Source organism: Hyperoodon ampullatus, assembly GCF_949752795.1.
Source record: "Hyperoodon ampullatus genome assembly, chromosome: 8".
NCBI classification, from domain to species: Eukaryota; Metazoa; Chordata; class Mammalia; order Artiodactyla; family Ziphiidae; genus Hyperoodon; species Hyperoodon ampullatus.
The window spans coordinates 1,566,751-1,584,015 of NC_136921.1; the positions used below are offsets into that span (position 1 = coordinate 1,566,751).

The 17,265-nt window shown below is 48.3% G+C and overlaps 2 protein-coding genes across 2 annotated transcripts in view; both read left to right on the forward strand.

Annotated features, from left to right (window-relative positions):
- Positions 1-1,010: 1,010 nt before the first annotated feature.
- Positions 1,011-6,071, forward strand: LOC307056965 (olfactory receptor 6B2-like; the record flags this gene model as incomplete). The annotated part of the gene is made up of 2 exons (XM_079709942.1): positions 1,011-1,020; positions 5,062-6,071. 2 exons carry the CDS (start codon positions 1,011-1,013, stop codon positions 6,069-6,071), a joined length of 1,020 nt encoding a protein of 339 aa, XP_079566068.1.
- Positions 6,072-11,053: 4,982 nt separating this feature from the next.
- The window catches only part of NDUFA10 (NADH:ubiquinone oxidoreductase subunit A10), a 47,518-nt gene continuing 41,306 nt past the window's right edge, over positions 11,054-17,265 (forward strand). Inside the window, exons 1-5 of the mRNA XM_079709592.1 lie at positions 11,054-11,141; positions 14,748-14,916; positions 15,663-15,878; positions 16,413-16,499; positions 16,863-16,984. Of these exons, the coding sequence (XP_079565718.1) occupies positions 11,067-11,141; positions 14,748-14,916; positions 15,663-15,878; positions 16,413-16,499; positions 16,863-16,984 (669 nt within the window). The 5' untranslated portion in view covers positions 11,054-11,066. The remainder of the gene's footprint in view (positions 11,142-14,747; positions 14,917-15,662; positions 15,879-16,412; positions 16,500-16,862; positions 16,985-17,265) is intronic.

Consider the following 17,265-nt stretch of genomic DNA (forward strand, 5'->3'; position numbering starts at 1 on the left):
AACGCGGCCCTACTAACTGTGTCTCTACATGGTGGTCCCTCAGATCCAACACATCCCAAAACAAGGTCTTCCTCCTCCTTTCTCTCACAAGTGTGCACCTCCCTTCTGCACCCAAATCCTGAACTCTCCCTTTGGGGGCATCTCATAGCAGTGCTGGGAGCCCAGGGAGCCCTCGGGAGGAGATCACAGCCGAGACCTGACGGATGCCCAAGTTCCGCTGGTGACGGGGCGGCAGGGGTACCTGAGGTCAGCAGGGTGCTCTCGGGGACTGAACGTGATTCCTCAGGCAGGATTCTATCGTTCGACAGGGACAGACAGGAGCGAGGGGGCAGCAGAGGGCTTTGCTCAGGAGAGCGACGTTTGTGCGGGGAACGCTGGACGGATGCGGCTGGGAGAGGGATCTGCGTGCAGTTCTCTGCACTGCGCAGCGTGGACCAGATGGAGTCAGGGACCGTGGAGGAGGACCAGGCAGAGTTTCGGTGACGATCATTCCGGGTGTGGTGATGGAGCCTGAACTCGCGGTGGCTGGAGGAAGCCCACGAGGGTGGAGACAAGGGAGCCTGCTGGAGAGACACGAGGCTGTGGGAGGGGTGGGACCAGCCTTGTCTTAGCCACGGGGGTGAGAAGAGCCGAAGCTTGGTGTCCGCCCGGGCAGCAGGGTAGATGGTGGTGCCGTGGTCCGAGATGAACACAAGGAGGGCGTGGACTCCAGGGCCCGTGGAGGCCTCCTGTCGTCCGCTGGACGCACGGGTGGGATCTGCAGAGGGACAGGGCGGTGCGGGCGCCATCTGGTGGAGACTGGAGGTGGGTGGCTTTGCTGAGTGTGGACAGTGAGAGCAGAAGGCTGGGGCCACAGCACCAAATGCGGAGGCGAGGCGAGTGGAGACGGAACGAAACATCCCCCAGAAATTAGGGAAGGGCTGGTCACTGGCATCTGGGGGGCCACCGGTCCACGGCGCGTGGGGACAGAAGCCAGGTGGCTGCGGGCCGAGGGGGCAGGAACCCAGACCATGGCTGCCGGTGAGCATTGAAGGACGAGAGGGGGCCAGGCGTGACAGAGGTGCCAAGTCGGGGGGACGTCTGGGGGCTCATCGGAGACAGCGGCAAACAGGAGAGCCCGGAGGAAGATCCAGCCCTTCGGGGTGCACGGGGACACGGAAGCCGCCCCAGCCCTTCCAACTGTTCAGGAGAAGCCAGAAATCTGTGCTTCTGTGTGGAATGTGCTGATTTTCCAAAACGATGATCAAAGTGAGGGTGTAAAGAGTTTTCTGTTATAAAACGTGTAGGATAAGAAGGGGGCATAATAACACAATGGTGTCTGGAAGGGACCTGCAGCATTGCTCAGGCTTCATTTAAATGCTCCCTCTGCCCCGCCATGAAACCTGCCCCCCAGGTATTCTTAAAATGTTGCTCATCTAAATCTTTGACTTATTCTCTAACACCCAAAGCCCAAAGGAAACCAAGGAGCCGGCAGGCCCCTAGCGAGTGGATTATGTCTCCACGCTTGCCGGCCATACTCTCTGCTCCACTGGTGTCCATGGACAAGGAGGATGGGGCTGGTGGACCTGCAAGTACTGATGCTTTATCCAGCGGAAGTTTGTTTTCTGATGTAACATATAGAGAAAAGAGTCATTTAGTTTTTTAACAAATATTTAACCTACGACCTTGGCATCACTTATTAAGCAATCCACCCTTTCCTCACTAATTATATCCCATGAGCTCTGATTTAGGACTTTCTACAGTTTCCACACTGTCCCATTGACTAAATGGCAGTACTCATTACTTTTAACATTTATTTTATTAAACTATGAGTTCCATTTTATTGTATTTTCTTATCTCCAAAATAGCAAGTCCTGTTCGTTAATCCTCTCCTTTCTTTTTCATGAACTTTATTTGCTATTCCCATCTGTTCATACTTGCAGATGATTTTAAGAATTATTTCATTCTGTTTTTTAAACTAATTAATTTATTTTTTTTTAATTTTTGGCTGTATTGGGTCTTTGTTGCTGTGCACGGGCTTTCTCTAGTTGCGGCGAGCGGGGCTACTCTTTGTTGCGGTGCGCGGGCTTCTCATTGCGGTGGCTTCTCTTGTTGCAGAGCGTGGGCTCCAGGTACACAGGCTCAGTAGTTGTGGCATGCGGGCTCAGTAGTTGTAGCTTGCTAGCTCTAGAGCACAGGCTCAGTAGTTGTGGTGCACGGGCTTAGTTGCTCTGTGGCATGTGGGATCTTCCCGGACCAGGGCTCGAACCCGTGTCCCCTGCATTGGCAGGCGGATTCTTATCCACTGTGCCACCAGGGAAGCCCTTCATTCTGTTTTAAGAAAAATAAAATTGGTGAGATTTCAACTATAATCGAATTAAATTTTAAAATCCGTTTGGAAATATTAGTAGCTTTACAATATATTTTTCTCATCAAGGAACGTTTTCGTTATTAATTGCTGGAATATACGAAGACAGTTATAATATCGGTTTTGAAATCCCTTAATTATAATAAGGTTCTGGATTTTCTAAGTTAAAAACCATGTTATCGGATAGGGAGGGTGGGAGGGAGACGCAAGAGGGAGGGGATATGGGGATATATGTATATGTATAGCTGATTCCCTTCGTTAAACAGCAGAAACTAATACACCATTGTAAAGCAGTTATACTCCAATAAAGATGTTAAAAAAAGAAAATAAATAAAAGCCATGTTATCTGGAAATAATGATAATTTTGTCTACTTTCTCCTTTTTGTAGTAGGTAGCAGAGGGCAGTGTTGTTGTGTCGTGCTGGTTATGAAGAAGACATCTTTATCCTGATCTCAGCGGGACGGGAGTGATTCTGGTGTCAACCACAGGGATGTTACAGGCTATTGGTTAAGAGATTATTATTATTATTTTTTATCTGAAGTCATGATTTATCGGAAGCCATTGCTACAAGAATCTACAACAAAAGGTATGACATTTTTTTAGTTTGAAATTTTTATTGGAGTATAGTTGATTTACAATGTTGTGTTAGTTTCAGGTGTACGGCAAAGTGATTGAGACAAATATATATATAATGTGTATATACATATATCTATTCTTTTTCAGATTCTTTTCCATCATAGGTTATTACAGGATATCGAGTGGAGTTCCCTGTGCTGTGCAGTAGGTCCTTGTTGTTTACCTGTTTTATATACAGTCGTGTGTATCTGTTCATCCCAAACTCCTAATTTATCCCCCCGCTCTTTCCCCATTGGTAACCATAAGTTTGTTTTCTATGTTGAGTCAGAGATTATTTATATATTAAAATAAACCACTTATTTGGGGATGACAAATATATAAAAAGTTTGGAATCGTTTTTAATCTAAGCCTTTCCACATCAGCTGGGCTCTTGTGTGATCATTTTAGTTGCTTTGCCAGCCTGGCAGCCTCTGTGCACTCCGAGCGGTGGCACGCTTGCTTGTCTGCAGTGTCTGCCTTCCTAATGTGCTGCTGGGTGCTATTTGCTGGCTTTTTATTAGACTTTTGTAAGTATAGTAAAAAAAAAAAAAGATAATTGGCATACAGTTCTCCTTTTGTGCAAAGGAATTGGCCACTTTGTGAAATGAATTGGGAAGAAATTCCCATGCCCTGTGACAGTTTACAAAACATGAGGAAGCTCTGCTCCTGGTATAAAGGGAAGATTCGTGCTGGTGAAGCACCTGAGGCCACTGGCTTTCTCTGAAGCAACCCTAACAATTCTTGTGTTTATATTGTCGCGATGTTGAGCTTTCTGTCTTCACTTGTCAGTTTTCTCGGAAAGTGGTGACTTTGAGACTCTAACACTGACCATTGCATGACTGACTGCCTTTAGGAATTGTCTAAGCTCTTGGTGTGTCATTTTCCTCATCTGTAAAATGAAGCTATAAAAAGAACCACTGCGTAAATCTCTGCCTTTTCTTCTGGCTAATACTGTTTATTTTGTGAACTTTCATTTTATAGCCTGTTAGAATAGTGTCAAGGGGCAACCAGAAACTCTAACTGTCCATCTTAACAATTCCAAATTTCTAGCCCACACCCAAATGGGTTCACTTTTTTCTCTTGTTGATATCCCTCAGGAAGAGCCACAGCTGAGGACCCGTGTGTCCTGGTGCTGCCACGACCTTGGGTAAGTCCATGAACTGTCCACTGTGAGCCTCAGAATTTCATCTGAAGAATGTGAGCCTTGTTCTCCCAGGGCCGTGGTGAGGATTACAGGGGGGGATTTATGTGGATACACCTGACACTTAATAAGGGCTAGGTGCTCCTTTATGGCATTGAGGCTGGCTCTGGGGGACCCACCTGCAGGATGGAGAGAGCGTGCCGGAGCCGCCACTGGACTGTTCTGGAAACACTGCACGTAGGAGCCCTGTTTTCATGCCCCTTTCACTCCCCCATCACCCCTGTCACATGCTGGACAGGTGGCCTCTCCCTCAGTGACAGGCCCCTTGAGAACGTTCTGGACTCCTCCCCTCTGCTGCCCAGCCACCCTCTGCCTTCTGTTTTCTCTCCTCCAGAATCGGGTTGACACCTCCCCTTGCTGATACTCCCCTCCAGATCTTTTTGATGTTATGGGGTTTTATCTTTTTATTCCTTTACCATATTTTAAGGGGGCCTTGACATGGTGCAAAGATAGACATGTGACCACTCTCCCCTCTTGGCCTGGGAGGCTGCTTCTGCTCCTGCAGACCCCCAGCCCTGTGGAGAGACCCCATGGGTCTGGGGTCTGGTTAAGCTGGCTGCCATACACCCCACCGTCCCATGAGCCCTCCTGGTGTCCCTTCTTCTTGTACAATCATCTGTGAAACCAGGTGAAAGACCAAGAATCTACTAATATAGGTGACCCTGGTGGCGACGGGCTGTGCATCGTTATTGTTGTTAGATTCCTTGGGAAAGTCTGGGTTATAAGAGCAATTAGACAGTTTCAAGATTGCCAGGGGGAGGAAAAGGGCAGTGTATTCCGGAGCCCCACGGGTCGCCAGGAGACCTAGAGCCGCCACGTTCGGCGGTAAAGGCCTAACTTGGAGACACTGTCTGCTCCCGTGCTGCTCCAGGAGCCCGCTGTCCCCTTCTTGGGCCAGAACGCACCCCCAGGCTGAGCTCTGCTTTCTTCCCCAGCCGTCCTCGGCCCTCATCTGGCACGAAGCTCGTTTGCAACCCTGGGCTCCCCACACGGAAGGATGAGGGGGAGAGCGTGACCAAGGTCGGCGCTTTCATCCTGGTGGGCTTCCCCCCGGCCCCCCGGCTGCAGCACCTGCTCTCCCTCCTCTTCCTTCTCACCTCCCTCTTCGTGCTGGTGGAGAATCTGGCCGTCATCCTCACCACCTGGGGCAGCTCCTCCCTCCACAGGCCCATGCACTACTTTCTGGGCATCATGTCGTCCCTGGAGATCTGGTATGTGTCTGACATCATCCCTAAGATGCTGGACGGCTTCCTCATGCAGCGGGGATGCATCTCCTTCATCGGCTGCATGACTCAGCTCTACTTCTTCAGCTCCCTGGTGTGCACCGAGTGTGTGCTCCTGGCCCCCATGGCCTGCGACTGCTACCAAGCCATCATGACCATGGGGCTGTGCGTCCAGCTGGTGGCCTTCTCCTTCGTAAGTGGCTTCGCCACCTCTGTGATCAAGGTCTACTCTATCTCCAGCACCGCGTTCTGTGGCTCCAGTGTCCTGAAGCACGTCTTCTGTGACATCTCCCCCATCCTCAAACTGGCCTGCACGGACTTCTCGACCACCGAGCTGGTCGACTTTGTCCTGGCCTTCATCATCCTGGTGTTCCCGCTCGTGGCCACCATGCTTTCCTACGGACACATCACCCTGGCCGTCCTGCGCATCCCCTCGGCCACGGGCCGTCGGCTAGCCTTCTCCACCTGCGCCTCCTACCTCACCGTGGTCACCATCTTCTACACGGCCTCGGTCTTCATGTACGTCTGGCCCCAGGCCATTGATTCCCGGAGCTCCAACAAGCTCATCTCTGCTGTTTACACTGTCCTCACCCCAATCATCAACCCCTTGATCTACTGTCTGAGGAACAAAGAATTCAAGGATGCTCTGAAAAAGGCTCTGGACTTAGGTCAACTTTCACAGTAGCACAATTAAATGTCCTATAATCTAATCTGTGGTGATAATAAAAACAACATCTTATAGGACACTTTACTTTAATAGTGACACTTTATGTAATTAATTAATTTCTTTCTGGCTGTGCCACGCAGCTTGCAGGATGTTAGTTCCCCCACCAGGAATCGAACCCGCACCCTCAGCAGTGAAAGTGCAGAGTCCTAACGACTGGACCACTGGGGAATTCCCACTTTATGTTTTTTAAAGAAAAATTTTAAATGAAATTTAGCAAACCTACAGAACTGTGAATAAATAATAAGTCTTCATCTGGATTTGGTTTCACAAAAGAACCACACTTATGTCACCAGCACCCAGATCAAGAGTCAGAAGCTACCCTCACGCCGCCGTCCCCAGGATTTCCACTATCTGGACTTCTAACACCAGATACTACTTTTGACGTTTTTGAGGTTTTTATGAATAAAACCATGAAGGATGATTTTACATTTGACTTCTTGCATTCATTATGATTTTTAAGTGAATCCTCAATGTTTCTGCATGTAGCAATAATACACACATATAATGTGTAATATCCCACAGTACAAATACATCACAATACATTTATGCATTTTACTGTTGGGGATAGAATTATGGATACTGCCTATTATGGATAGTGCTGCCATAAATAACTGGTTTGTGTCTTTTCTTGAATGTACATACAGTTTTCTGAGCTGTGTGCTAGGCCAGACCTACGTACATAAAGGCTATGCCTACAATTCCTGCAACAAAAGATTCACGTATGATCAGGCTTCATAGAAACAGCAAGACTGTTTTCCCAAGTGGGTGCATGAGAATTCCAGTAGCTCCATATCCTTACCAACACTTGGCATTCTAAGCATTCTCTATTTGCCATTCTTCTGGGGTTGCAGAAGAAGTTCTCACTGCAACCTTAACTCGCATTTCCAATGGCCAAGTCTTCTGGGCACTTTTGTAAGTTTAGTGGTTTAATGTCCTTCTGGATGTGCCCTTTCTGAAGGGCCCTTGCCATCAGGTCTTTTGCCTATTTTTATATTGAGTCACTTTTTCTTTTTAACATGCAGGAGTTCTTACATATTCTGGGTCCATGGCCTCTGTTGGTTATATTTACTGCAAAAATGCCCTAGTGTCTGGGCTTGCCTTTCATTCTCTTAATGGTGTCTTTTGATGAAGAGAAGTTATTTTGATGTCCAATTTTTTCATTTTCCCCGTTTATAGTTAGTTCTTTATTTTCCATTTGTTTGCCTATTCCAAGATCATGAAGATATTCTCCTGTTTACTTCCAGAAGCTTTGTTGTTTTACCTTTCATGTTTAGATTCAGTCCATCTGAAACTAATTTTTATTTATGGTATGAGATATGGGTCAACATTAATTCTTTTCTGTAGGGATATGAAATTGACAAGAACCCACTATTTATTGAAAAGACCATGCTTTCCCCTCCGCAGTGTCACCCTTTTCATAAACCAAATACCTATCTATCTGTCTATCTATCTATCTACCTATCTGTCTATCTATCTACCCTTACCTCTTTTTGTACTCCTCATTCTGTCCCATTGGTCTGTTTGTCTATTCCTGCACTAATACTATGCTGTTGTAATTACTACAGCTGTTTCATATATCTTGATACCTGGTAATAAATCCTCTGTCCTTGTTTTTTTTCTTCAAGATCGCCTTGGTTATTCTTAGTCCTTCCTAAATGGGGGTTGGGGGAGATACATTTTAGAATCAGCTTGTCAATTTCAACAAAAGAAAACTTGGGGGGCTTTTTATTGGGATTGTATTAAATCTATAGATCAATTTGGAGGTAACTGTCCTCTTTACAATTTTGAGACTTTTAATCTAAGAATAAGGCAAATCCTCTCTTCATTTACAAGTCCTTCAATTTCTCGATACACTTTTGTGGTTTTCAGTGTAGGGCTCTTTCACATGTTTCTGGGGATTTCAGTTTTTTGGTTTTTTTTTTTTTTTAATTCTAACACAAATGGCATCCTTTCTTTTAAATTTTTAAAGTTAAAATTAAAAATTTTTTCTCTCTCTTGTTGCTGGTACATAGAACACAATTTTTAAAACTTTCTTCTTGAAACAATTACAGATTTACAGGAAGTTTCAAAGAAAGATGGAGGGAGGTTCTGTGCACCCTTCACCCTGTCTTCCCCGATGACACTGTCCTACATGACGGTAGCCTCCACATTGGGACACTGACTTTGATGCAATCCATGGAACTTAGATTCTACCAGTTATACATGCATTCACCTATGTGCGTGCACCTGTGTGTGTGTGTGTGTGCGTGCGTGCGCATGCATATGCAGATACGCTTGTAGCTCTATGCTATTTTGTCAGCTGTGTAGCTTCGTGGACCACGACCATCAAGATATGGAACGTTTCCATCACAACCCCCCATTCCCTAGCCTCTGGTGACCACTAATCTGTTCTCCATCTCTATATAATTTTGTTATTTCAGGGATGTTATTTAAGCAGAATTATATTGTATGTAATCTTCTGAGATGGACTTTCTTCACTCAACATAATTCTCTCCAGGAGTCCAGGCTGTTGCCTATATCAACAGTCCATTGGTTTTTCTAGCCGAGCAGTGTTCCATGGTATGGATGTACCACACTTTGTTTAGCTGTTCACCTTTGAAGAACAGGTGGGTGGTTCTCAGTTTTTAGCTGCTAGGAATGAAGCTGCTATGAACATTCATTCGAGTTTCTCTGTGAACCTAAATTTTCATTTCTCTGGGGTTAATGTTTAAGACTATAATTGCTAGGTTGTATTACAGTTCATTTTTAGTTTTACAACTTTTCCAATTTGGAAACTGCCAAACTGCTCTTTAGCAGAGCAGCTGTACCTTTTTCCATTCTTACTAGCAGTGTATGAGTGAACTAGCTTCTCTTCATCTTCTCCACCATTTGGTGTTACCACTGTTTTTTTAATTTGGCCTTTCTGATAAGTGCGAAGTGGTAGCTCATTGTGGATTTAATTTACATTTGTCTAATGGCTGATGATGTTGAACATCTTTTCATGTGCTTATTGGCTATGTGCATAACCTCTTCAGTGAAATGTCTGTTCATGTCTTTTGCCCGCTTTTTAATTGGATTACTTGTTTCTTACTGTTCAGTTTTGAGATTTCTTTATGTGTTCTAGATGCGTGTGCCTGGTCACACCTGTGGTTTGCAGGTGTCCACCCCCACCCCCATCCCCACAGTTGCCTTTTCATCCTCTAAGCGTTTCTCACAGAGCAAAACGTTTTTAAAATTTTGATGAGGTCCAATTTACCAATTTTTCCTTTTTTGTATTATGCACTTGGTGTCAAGCCGAAGAATTCTTTCCCTAGTCCTAGGACAGTGATGTCCGCTATTTAATTTAAGGTTATTTTGTTTCCTACTGGGATCGCTCTCCCTTTTTCACTAGGCCATCAGTAAAAGTTGTTAAACACAGAACTTTGTCTTGGGAAGTGAGATGAAGGATGTGTGTTTGCTTGGGGTGAAGCAGGAAAGACAACCCGAGTGCTGGAGGGAAGGTGCGAATGGGGTGGACAGTGACACAAGGCCAGAGAATCTGACAGGGAGGTGTCCCCACCCTCACCCCCCCGGACTTCTCAGACGCGCTGGCAAGGACACGGAGCTTCTCAGACATATCAGAACGTGGAGCCAAGCCTTGGGTAATAAGCGGTGACTCCACAGGGCTGGATGACTTAGGGCTACCTGGTCACACCTGCTCATCCAACTGTTTTTGAGGTGCACCTGTGATGTGTTAGGAGCTTTGCTTGGGGCTGGGGGCACAGTGGTGTAGGATCTGGAAGTGGCCCATGCTCTCAGACAACGCAGGGTGCAGAACCCTATTCTCTCAATGTGGCTCATTTACATCAGAATTAGCTGGAAGCTTGTTAAACACATTTTAGGGCCCATCCCAGATCTTCTAAATCAGACCCTCTGGCACTGGGGACTAGGAATCTGTATTCTGGACAAGCAGGGATTCTCTTATTAGAGAAACATCCATTGAAAGGACCTTCGTTTTTACAACTCCATGATCATTCTGAAAAGTTGAAAACCAAATGAAATTTAAACAAAAGGAAAGTTAGGGCGTTAAAAATAAGCCCGAGGAGGAGAGTGAGGATCATAAAACCTTTTCAAACGGCAGCTAGTAGGTAAGAAATCTCACATGAAAGTCACCTACTAACCTGAAAGGAACTGAGGCCCCAGGTCATTGGATCGATTGATTGAGGTTTTAACGGCGGAATGAGGACAGCTTTTGTTTGCATGTTACTCAAGGTGTCAACACCACCAGGCCCGCCAAGGGGTATGAGACCTCTTAGACCTGGAGTCGTGAGCCAGGCGGGGAGATGGGCCCTGGGGAGGTGGAGGATGCGCGGACCTCAGCCAGGCCAGCCCTGCTGGACAAGCGCCGTGGGTCGGGAAGGTCAGTCTACGGTCCTTCTTCAGAGCCTCTCGGACGCCCGCGCTCGTCCTGGGTCGCTCTCACACCGGCGCTCCTTTCGCCCCCCGCCCCAGCCCCAGGCCGCCTTCCTAGCCTCGGGTGGTTTGTGAACTATGGAGACACTTTCAAGGAGGTGGTTTTGAAGTCCGCACCTGCTGGTCTAGGGAGTTTGGGAGGGTGGGGAGCGTCCTGGGCGCGGGATGTGCTGCAGCAGTAACTACGAGGTCTGGGGCGGCCTCGGCTCCCGGCACTGCGCGGCCTCAAGACCGGGCAGTGGGCAGGCCTCACCTTAGAGCCTGGGCGGCGGGAGGCCCTCCTCTTGGAGCCCGGGCGGCAGGCGGGCACTACAAGGTCCAGAGGAGGCAGGCGCCAAAGGAGACCCGAGGTAAATCAGCCCCCAGCTGCGCTCTGCGCGCCTGCGTCCGCCGCCCGGAAGTTCCCGACAGGCGCGGCGCGGGCATCCCGGCCGTGACGTCACTGTGGCGCGTCGGTCGCGGGAGGCGCCCTGTCGCGACTGCGTCCCCTCGGGTCCTTGAGCCGGTGCTGACCGCGGAGCCATGGCCTTGAGGCTGCTGAGACTGGTCCCCGTGTCCGCGACCTCTCGGGGCCTCGCGGCGGTCGTCCAGCGCGTGGTGAGGCGGCGGCGGGCGGGGGCCGCGGGTGGGACCTGGCTTGTCCTCCTGGCGCCGCCCCTTCCTCACCTCCCCGGGCCTCCCGGCGTCATTCTCGGGGAGGATCCCACTGTCCCCTGGAGTGTTTGGTCCTGAGTCGCGAGGGCAGGCCTCGGAAGGGCCGCCGCGAGCTTCTCCAGGTCGTTTTCTCTCAGCTCCGAGCAGAACGTGGGGCCCGGAGGGGAATAGGCGGCCTGGCCGCCCTGCTTGGGGAGGCCAGGTTGCAGATATCATTACCCAGTGCGATTGTGCGATAGACGGATGAGCTGGTGTGGGCGAGCCCCGAGAGCCTGGGGGCGCTCATTCATTCATTAATTCATGTGGCAGCGCTGTCAAGGGCCAGGTAAGGGGCGATGTGACGTTGAGCAGAAACGACAGAAGGCGTTCAGGTTAGATCTGGAAGGATTAGGAGGACTTCCTATGGTAGAGACAGTGGAATGACACTGTACGCAGATTCAACAAGATAAGCAAATGAACTGTGGCTGGAAACCTTAGGAAAACGATTTTATGACAGTGACTGTATCATAGCTCCTTTGGATACTAGTGGCTGGAGCAACGTTGGTGTCGAACTGTAAAGGGGCTTGACCTCTGTGCTCAGGATTTTGATGAGCAAAGGATTTTGAACAGTACAATAGCCTTATTAAAAAGTCATATAAATGTTTTCAGGAGATAACTCGGGCTGCAAAATAGAAGAAAGAGTGAAAGAATGAAAGAGGGAAAGGTGATTGTCTTTATAACACCCAGCGTACTTCCCTGCATTAGTGAAAGTGAGGGGCCCAGGGTAGAGGGGGCTGCCGGGCACACACTAGATGGACCCACCTGTAAAACTGTGTTCACCTCTGGACCCTACTCCCTACAGGGGATGTAGATGGACTTCAGTATGCCCAGAGAAAAATGAATAAGATGAAAAGGGTATACAGCTTGTTACTTGGAATAATTGAAGGAATTGGAAATGTGTCGTGAAAGATCACTTATTCCCTGTGATTCCAGAGAGCCGAAAAATGGGACTGAGGATGGGAAATAATAGAAAGCCTATCATAACCATAAAAAAGCACTTTCTAAAGATTTGAAGTCAGGGAATAGTTGATTGCTTTATTCACATATCACTGTGCACCTGCTGTGTGCCACATCTGAGGTATATTCAAGTTGGAGACACAGATGGGAAACAGTTTGCACATGTCTCAGAGGTAGCCTGGAGGAGAGAGTGATTAATTTCTGGGGTGCAAGGTACCAATATGATTAACACCTCGTCACTTATCTCATCTGCTACTCTTCCCCCATCCAGTCCACTTGGCACCAGTTACACTGGCCTTGCTGATCCTTGCAGTGCTCTTGCCTCAGGGCGTTGGCGCTTACTGTTCCCCCTGCCCGAGAGGGAGACCCTCTTCCAGATAGCCACGTGGCCAGTTCCCTCACTGCCGTCGTCTTGGTTCAAATGTCACTCTTTCTGCGAGGGTTCCGTGACCACCCGTTTTAACGTACATCCCACCCCGTAAACCGTCCTCCCCTTCACAGCACGCACTTAATATGCTGTATAGTTACTTGTTTTGTTTTCCTGTGGAATCTTTTGCCTCACTGCTGTATCCCCATTGTCTAGAAAAAAGACTGCATAGTATGGGAATCTAATAAACAGTTGCTGAATGAATAAATGAATGAGTGAATGACACACAGTTGCAACTGAGTAAATTAGGTGTTCACAGTTGTTGGGATTTGAGAGTTTTGGAATATATAGAGAACATCCTGCCATGTACCATCCTGGTCTCCTGTCGATGGACCTTTGGTTGGTTCCAGTTGTTTGTTGTTGCAGGTGTTACTTCTATGAGCATTTTGATATGTATCATTCCTCCTGTTTGCTTCTCTTGGTTGCGGTGCTTTCTCAGATTCTCCTTGTTTCTGATGAGCTTGGCGGTTTTGAGCAGTACTGGGTGGGTAGTTAGTCCCTCAGTGGGACTCGTCTGATATTTTCTCGTGACCTGACTGGGGCTGTGTGTTCTTAGGAGGAAGAGCGCAGAGGCAAAGTGCTGTTCTCATCACATAATATGAAAGGTACACTGTGAGCATGACTTATCACTGATGACCTTCATCACCTGGCTGAGGTAGTGGTCGTGTCTCTGCTGTGAAGTTACTCTTGCTTCCCCCTTTCCATCGTGTCCTCTTTGGAGGGGAGTCACTGCGTGCACACAGGGAGTGGGGGATTATGCTCCCTTCCTCGAAGGCAGAGTAGCCCATAAATTGTTTGGAATTCTTTATGGGAGGTTTGTCTCTTCTCCGCATTTATTTATTTATACCAGTATGGACTTGTGTATATTTATTTTATATTTTGGGGTAAAATTCAGTACAGCTCTACTTTGTTGCTCAGACCGTTCCAGCTGTGGCCATTGGGAGCCCTTTCAGGTGGCTCCTGTATCCCTGTAACCTGCCCCTCGTGGTGTGTGTTGGAGCACTTCCTTACTACCTGGCCGGGCAAGATGGTAGTCATAGAATCAGCCATTTCTCTGAGGAGCCCTTGTTCCTTTTACTGGAGAATGGCATTAGAAATCAAGACCTAGGTACTCCGTGTAATTGATCTTGGAGTGTTGTTGCTTCTAGGTCCTCTCAGCAGACAGAGCAAGGAAATGTATTATACTAACCTGTGTATATACCCATATCTATAAGTATTTCTCTGTGTGACTGTCTGCATCTGCTGTCCACTAAACACGAGTTCATACTGTGTCTGTAGCTCTAATGCGGTACTGCATGGGTCTTTCCAGCTCCTCCCCTTGCTGATCTGTGGGGGGTTTTTTGTTTTGTTTTTCAGGGATAGAGGTTGTTTGAGTTTTAGTGTGGGGAGTAGATTGGGATGCTGGAGACAGGAGACAGAGCAGGCATTTGCGTTGCAGACGAGAGGCATGAGGACGTCCGCAGAATTGGTGCACTGGGGGTGGGGGGGCGCTGGCCAGAGGGACTTAAGATTAGGATCAGTAGGGTTTTGTGAGTGATTATGGAGTTGGAGGAAGGAGGAGGGTATCAAAGGTGACCCTTGATTTTGCTCTGTTCTGCTTGGTAGATGGTGGATGGGGAGCTTGGGAGGGGAGCAGACTGGGGCTTGGGGTGTGGATGCTGAATTTCAGTTTTAGGTCTCTTAGCTTTCAGGTACTTTCAGGACATCTAGGACATCAGGAGCTGTTTAAAGGCATGAGATAACCCGTTCCAGAGCTCAGGACAGGAGCCTGCACTAGAGAAATGTTCTTTATTCCCTTCTGCCCTGTCTCCCCGTCCCCCTCCTTCCTGCCTTTCTGTCATCCGTCCATCCATCCATCCATCCAATTTTTATTGAACGTGGTAAGTGTGTCCTGTTCCAGGCCCTGAGGATTTAGCAGTGATCAAAACAGGCAACCCCTGCCTTTATGAACTTACGTTGGGGGTGGGGCTGAGAGGCAGTCATTCAACAAATAGGTTATACAGATGTCGATGTTGGCTGTTTTGTCACCGAGGGTCTTCTTGGCATTTATATTTACCTAATAGCTGCTGATGCCTGCGGTGACCAGAATGCTCACGTGGTGCTGTTGTATGATGTGTGTTTTTCAGGGAGGAATTCATACAAGTGTCCAGAGCAAGCTGCAGTACGGCCCGCTGGCATACCTGCTTGGTGAAAGAACGACCAAAAAGCTGACAGAAAAGAGCAAAGTGATAACTGTAGATGGCAACATATGTTCGGGGAAAGGCAAGCTTGCAAAAGAAATAGCAGAGAAGCTAGGTATGAACTTGTGTCCTGCAGAGTAACACTATTTACTCAGATATACAGTTACTTATCTGAGTTGGATTTTACTTTAATATTGAGTAGGTAGAATTGCGCCTAAGGTAGGTTTTTTACGCTTTTGAAATATTTACTGAAAAAGCTGTTTTTAGTCTTTCAGATTTGGAAAATTTTAGAAGTCCATGCTGATTGTCAGTTTGAATTGGGATTTTATCTTGACCATGTAAGCAGAGCACGTTCACAGAAGCAGTCTCATTTGAACTGTGTAACAGCCCGTGAAACAGGGCTGACATTCTGCTCTCACTTACGGACGGGCAACCTCAGTAAGAAGCTGGGTCACAGGCTGCTTTGTGTAGGGCCAGGAGTCCACCCCGTTTCCCGACTCTGGAGCTGGTGTCGTCCCCGTGCCTTTCTCTAGTATTTGACAAGCCGAAGCCCAGTTCCATGCAGTGGGCACCCACGCTCAGAGGCAGCTCTCCTCAGGAGGAGTTCATACGAATGGTACAGTGAGAAATGCTGCCATATAGCCCTGGAGCTTCATGCTGCCCTTACACAAGTGCTTCAGACAGGTCGTCTTCCGTGTCTCGTGTGCTCCCTTTCACGCACCAAGAACACAGGTGTCAGGGTAACTTTCCCCAGGTCTTCGCCGACCGGCCTCAGCGATGGTGTTCAGATGCATCTCTGCCGCTTGCTGGTGGGATGCACCGTGCCCATAGCATGTTTTGTCCGGTTGTTTCTCTCCTCAGGCCTGAAGCACTTTCCCGAGGCAGGGATCCATTATGCAGCCAGCACCACTGGGGATGGGAAACCCCTGGACATACAGCTCAGCAGCAACTGCAGTTTGGAGAAGTTTTACGATGACCCAAAAAGTAACGATGGCAACAGCTACCGCCTGCAGTCCTGGTTGTACGCCAGTCGCCTCCTGCAGTACGCGGATGCCTTGGAGCACATGCTGAGCACAGGTGCAGTATCTGTGGTCGGGTAGCTGTCAGGCATGTGCTGCACTTGAACCCTTTTCTGAAATGCAGTCGTTTTAGATTGCTGCTCATTAGAGCTTTTTTTAAAGGGTATTTGATGAGGCAAGCTCTGGCTTTCCAATAAGATCATGGATTCTCTGAGATCCATGGTGGTGGGCGTGGGGTGGACACCCCGGGGGTCTTACTGAGCATCTGGGATGGGGGCAGGGTTGCAGTGAACAGGGGCGGTGGGGCGTGGGGCAGGACCTATGGTTCCAAAACGAAATCCCTTTCTCTAGTAGCCAGATGCTTTCGTCAGGGCTGAAAGAATGAAACAGAACATTATATTGCCAAAACCAAAAAAGTATTGTAGTTTTGAAAATGATTTCCCACTTAGAAGTGCAAGTATGTTCTTTTGAAAATATTTGGTTTGGAAATGGAATTGTAAATAATTTTTTCCCTTTCTAAAATGAAAGGGCTAGTTTTCATTGCTTTAATTACTATCTGAGTTTTGATTTTTGTTTCCATGTTTTTAAACAGGGCAAGGTGTGGTGTTGGAACGCTCCATCTACAGTGACTTTGTCTTCCTGGAAGCGATGTACCGACAAGGCTTCATCCGGAAGCAGTGTGAGTCCGGCCGGCAGGCTGGCCTTCCCGGGCACGTGGGGTAACTTGGTAAAGGCCCTGCTAGACTCACCCTGCAGTTAGTATGCATTTTGTGAACATCTGTTAAATAGATGAATAATGACTCTTTTGGTCTGTAGAGATGAGAAGCACTGCCCTGCAGGGTGGCTGTGAGTGCTGCGGTCGCCGTGTGCCAGCCTCACATGTGTGCAGCTGGCGGTAACGGCCGTGACTGTTACGTGGTTCGCAGGTTGACACGTGGCTCTGAGAACCGCGTGTACCTTTGGCCTTTTATTTGAAGAGAAGTGTGCATCTGAGGGCTGTCCGTGGACCGTCGGCTGACAGATGGTGCCTCTCTCGTGCCAGGTGTGGACCACTACAACGAGGTGAAGAAGGTCACCATTTGCGAGTACCTGCCCCCTCACGTGGTCATCTACATCGACGTGCCCGTTCCCGAGATCCAGAGCCGGATCCAGAAGAAGGGAAACGTAACTCAGCCTTTAACTCCGAGACCACTGTCTCTTTATGTGTCCTCGTTACGTTTAACATAGATCAGTGCTTCCCACCGATACTTATAGTGGGATACTGTGAATTCCTGGTGGCCCCTACAGGGACGGGGGCACGCACATGGGTCCCCCCGGGAGAGTGGGCACTTGGGAGATGGACGACTGAAGGAGGCCCCGGTCACTCACTGCTCTCCTCCAGTGCTCTCCGTCCCTGGTGCCATCCTGCCATTGTCCCCTGACCCTGGGTCACCTGAACCACTCTG